Raw genomic sequence first — 4,810 nt, forward strand, 5'->3', positions numbered from 1 at the left:
ATATTTTAAATTCATTTTTAATTATTTTTAAAATTTTAAAATAATTTTTAATCATATTTATGACTGGACCAATCACGAAGTGACACGTGTTGGTCCAGTCATCACTAAACGGACAAGGACTGTTTTTTATAACTTTGGGTACTTTCCCAACTAAAAATAAACATTAGGTGTATGCCGCTTACAAAACTCATACATTGGGCACTTATGCCGCAAATATCCTTTTAAAAAATAATGAAAAATACAGAAAAAATAAAATAAAATATTTAAAATTCCAAAAAATTAACACTAAGTATTTTTAAAACTAAAAAAACATTAATTTAATGAAAAATCTAAATAAAATCATAAAAAAATTATTTTGATTTTGATTAAAATCTCAATGCAATCTAATTTCATGTTGTACTTCAGTAGTTTATCCGTCAAAACTTTTACATGAGTATTTAACTCACTGAATTGTAGCTATACGAGAACTATACGAGTAATTTTGAAGCTATTATCCCTTTTTATTATAAATAAAATCAAAAGGAGAAACACATTAAAACCATATTGAGTCCATTATATATATGTGAACCAAGTCACATAGATATCCTTATTACATTACATGCATTAATAAACGAAACAAAAGCACTACTTCATAATAATCCCAGCAAATAAGACACAAACGACACTTAACATGGTGACATGTAAGAGCCAATTTATTTGAGTAAAACTAGACATAAAGCATTTTCACTAAAAGTAGTAGTCGAACAGTGCTAAGCGTACTTAGAAAGGGAGACAGCCACACGAATTCAATTATTAGTGATGAGCACTGAGTGGACCATCAATGTGGCAACACTTATAACTAATGTAAGTCTCCATGGTGCGAGTGCATTCTGGGCATTTCATTCTATCTGGGGCCTTTCCGCCAAGGGTAGGGACATCAAGGCGGCAGCAATGGCGAATAGTGTGAGTGACCTTAGTGTGAAACTCTTTGAAAGCAACCTCGAAGCCCTTCACCTTAATGACTTCCTTCCACTGTTCAAAGTCCTCAATTACCTTCAGAATTGCTGAGCCATGGCCGGTTGTCACAACCGCAGACCCTTTGCTAAGAACAGCCCAACCACTCTCGTTCTTGTAAGAAAGAAGCTTTTGGATCTCTTGAGTCACCGGGTCAACTTCCTTGTGATCCTTAGTGAAGAACAAACTCTCTATTCCAGTCCAGAACCGACTTAGAATGCCATGGTCTTCTCCTCCTTTGGCTGTCTTTCCCACGCAGAACAGCTCGATGTTGATTTTCGCACCCTTGATGAAGGGATCACTCTGAAGAGCAGTTACATTCTTGGTGAATGTTTGGATAAAATCATTGTCTTTTCCTCCATAGAAGAAGATGTACTTCTCCTCTTTCACCTGTGATCATAATTGATCAACAAAAGATTAATAGTACGTCTTACCTTATCATAATCATTATTCAACAAAAACCTGAAGACTGATATATAATTTCTAACTGTATGCACTGTTTAACATGTGAATATCTGATAATCTCAACTCTAGTGCCATACATCATATTATGTATCAAAACGATATTACGAAAGATAAACTTTACCCAAGTCTCTATAGTTGGGTGGACGTTGTTAACAACAGAACCAATCCAATGTCTTTCCTTGGAGATGATTTCCTCAGCTTTCCTATCAAAAGGAAAGGCCTTGAGACCCCACACACGAATAAGATGAAGTGCATTGAGATTCTCCACCTTCCCTTGAGGGGTAGTCACCACCAACATAGGCTTGCCCTTGTATTGCCAATGTTCCTTGATGAATCTAATTCCTGCGAGCGGAGAAAATAGCTGCAAACTGTACCATGGCATCTTGGTCCTCAAAATCTCATACTTCTTCTTTAGCTCATCGGTCCACTGCTCCACAATGGGAATCCATACAATTGTGTAGCTTTTTTCTTTCTTTGATACTAAGTCGTAAACTGGTTTGAGAATGGAAATATCTTCTTCTGTTATGTCTAGGCCAGCAAAGAACATGAATACATTCTTCCTCCTCAGCACATCAATGTTCACCTGGTTAAAGAGTAATATCAATATGGTTAATATATAATAATAGATTTATTTTCCTACACATATACTTGTGACTCTTTCTAGTACCATTATATTAAATTACCGTTCTGTTTGTAGAACCATCAATGAGTGGCTTCACAACATCAAATTTGTAAAACACCAAAGCCTTGAAAATCTCCATGATTTCAGTTGGAGTAAGGATAAGCTTACAAAGCCTCCTGTAAGCCTCAGCCTCGGCTGCATATATGGTACACAGATTATACAAACACAATTCACAGCTTATATTATAAAAGCAAACCCAATTATATATATGATATATATTATAGAATAATTAAGAAATCTCAATTACCAAGTTGTCTTCTGCAAACATTCAGCTGCATAGTGAGCTGGTTGAAGATGAAGCTGATTTTTTGTGAATAGGGAGACAAATCATATGCTCTGTCCGGCCTGGTATACATATATTATATTAAGCAACAAAGATACGATAAATTATATAAGAAGATTTATTATAAGAACAAGGTACTTACTCAGAACTTATGAGAATGCCGAGTTTGGTAGCACATGCTGCAATAGTTAGAATAGCCCAATAGACATAGAGTGGCATATGGTCCAAGGCAATGGACAATCCGGGAATGTATTTGAGGTCATAACTAATAGAGAGCTTCTCAAACTCATCGAAGATTGCGATGACTCGCATGGTGAGCTTAATGAGGCTGCTGAGCTCAAGAATTGTTTGCCGGTGTTTCTGGAGCTCAGAAGTCTTGATTAGTCCAGGCACTCTTTTGAGGAGCCCCAATTGTTTGGATAGTGGGTCCGAATGGTAATGATGGGCGATGAGCCAGAAGTCCCCAAATTCAAATGCGAAAGCCGCAAGTGCCAAAACGGCCTTTGCTTCCCACGTATAGTTTGACAGTTTGTTAAGAATCGCTAGTGTTGTTTTGTGTGCAGTTTCCTCGTTCGGGGCTTTGCATGAAAGCTTTAATAGGTAGAGATTAATTTAAGACAAAGTTTACTTCTCAAAGAAAACAAATTAATCAAATTTAGTATTGAGCGTGCCATGTTTACCTCGTTGTTGATGGCCTTGAGCGTGCACAGGGGAACACTCAGGTTACCTTTGCTGTGCTTCTCCTCAATGTTGTCCACATGAACGTGAACTCCCTGTAATTAGTTACATCAGTTACTGAAATATTTATATCGACTTTGGCCATGTACTGATAGAATAAACAACAGCATGTAATATAATATAATATATTTATGTAGATGTTGTCTGCACCTGCACAATTTTGTCAATAATTTGGGAGGAACGCATAAGAACGTTTTCGACGACGACGAAAAGAGAGTCTTCGTCAAAAGATTTTTCAGCAGCATGGACATGAGTGCCATAGACAAGGTCAATGATTTTCTCATCAGACATGGTGAAGATGTTTGTGGCCTCGACCTCAATGTGATGGTGCACATGAGAAACGGCACTCTCCACTTTCGAAACGACACCTTGGACTGCGTTCAACATGGTGATGATATATATATGGACAGATAGAGATGATGTAAAGTTTTGGAGAAAGAGCAAACAAAATAATGGACTGGAGAGAGAGAGAGAGAGAGCTCTGCAACTCGTTACTAGCTTGCTGATGGTTTGCAGTGTGGCTTGAGCCCGATAATTCTTGTTCTTTTTATAGCCATTTTCTGGCCTTGCTTTGGACCACCTCTTGTTATTTATATCTGCTCCTTTCACACCACGCCTTTACCTTCTTTGCCTGTGGAATAGACCACACGTGAAACGTGGAATAGACATCACGTGAAACATGATGTAACCATTTCATTCTTTTTGTGAAGTATTGTTTTATTATTATGTATACTTCCTATTTTAAAATTATATATATTTATTATACATATTTAGTGCCAGTATGTAAATTCAAATTTCACTACAACAAAGATTGTCCCTTGTGCAGTAAGTATTTAGAATAATGTGTGATTATTTAAAAAAAAATCTAAAAACATATATTAGCGGCACACTTTTACCATTATTAGCGGATAGTCCAATAGACATATTAATAGCGGCGGACTATCTGTTACTAAAAGTATTAGCGGCGGGTAATCGCTTTTATTAGCGGCGAACTACCCACCACTAATAATAGTATTAACGGCTCACAATATTAATAGCAGTGGGCCCCGCCGCTAATAATGCTGAATAGTTTTAAATTTTATCACAGCCCTCGTCTCTTCTCTTTCGTTCTCTTCTCTTCACAACCACCATTAGAACTCTTCTCTGTGTGTGCCTCCACCTCCTACTTCAAATCTTTGAGTTGCTACCTTTTGAAGAAATATTTGAGCTAGCGCCGATCCTAGCTCGTTCCTGCCATCTTTGAAGAACCATTAGAGCTGTCGCTACCACCAGTTCTAGCTCAGACAGTCGTTTTGCCTTTGTAACCAGTAACATTTCACATACTTTTTTTTTCTTTTAAATACTTGGTCTCTAATTATTTTATCAAGAATCTAATTATTGTTAGTAAATTTTATATGGATTGTTTCTTAAGGTTTGATTTTTGGATTGGTATTGGTGGCTTTGAAGTTTTGTGATTGGTCTTGGTGGCTTTGAGGGTTTGATTTGTCTATGTTATTTTGTTTTCATATTTTATCTTTGGTACTTTATTGCTGAATTGTTGTTAGTATTTTTTTATTATAAATCTATCGTTTTTGCATTATGTGGGCAATTCTCGGGTTCCTAGTCTCTTAGGTAGGGTTAAACAATAAAATTTCTTATATGATGATAAT

The 4,810-nt window shown here is 36.5% G+C and overlaps 1 protein-coding gene across 1 annotated transcript; it reads right to left on the minus strand.

Annotated features, from left to right (window-relative positions):
* Positions 1-526: 526 nt before the first annotated feature.
* On the minus strand, positions 527-3,688 carry LOC133819564 (protein SIEVE ELEMENT OCCLUSION B-like). Its single transcript, XM_062252842.1, has 7 exons — positions 3,312-3,688; positions 3,104-3,196; positions 2,566-3,014; positions 2,388-2,485; positions 2,142-2,275; positions 1,580-2,041; positions 527-1,383 (listed from the first exon to the last, which is right to left on the minus strand). Exons 1-7 carry the CDS (start codon positions 3,546-3,548, stop codon positions 793-795), a joined length of 2,064 nt encoding a protein of 687 aa, XP_062108826.1. The 5' UTR covers positions 3,549-3,688; the 3' UTR covers positions 527-792.
* Between the last annotated feature and the right edge of the window lie 1,122 nt (positions 3,689-4,810).

The sequence above is a fragment of the Humulus lupulus genome, chromosome 2 (assembly GCF_963169125.1).
Source record: "Humulus lupulus chromosome 2, drHumLupu1.1, whole genome shotgun sequence".
Lineage (NCBI taxonomy): Eukaryota > Viridiplantae > Streptophyta > Magnoliopsida > Rosales > Cannabaceae > Humulus > Humulus lupulus.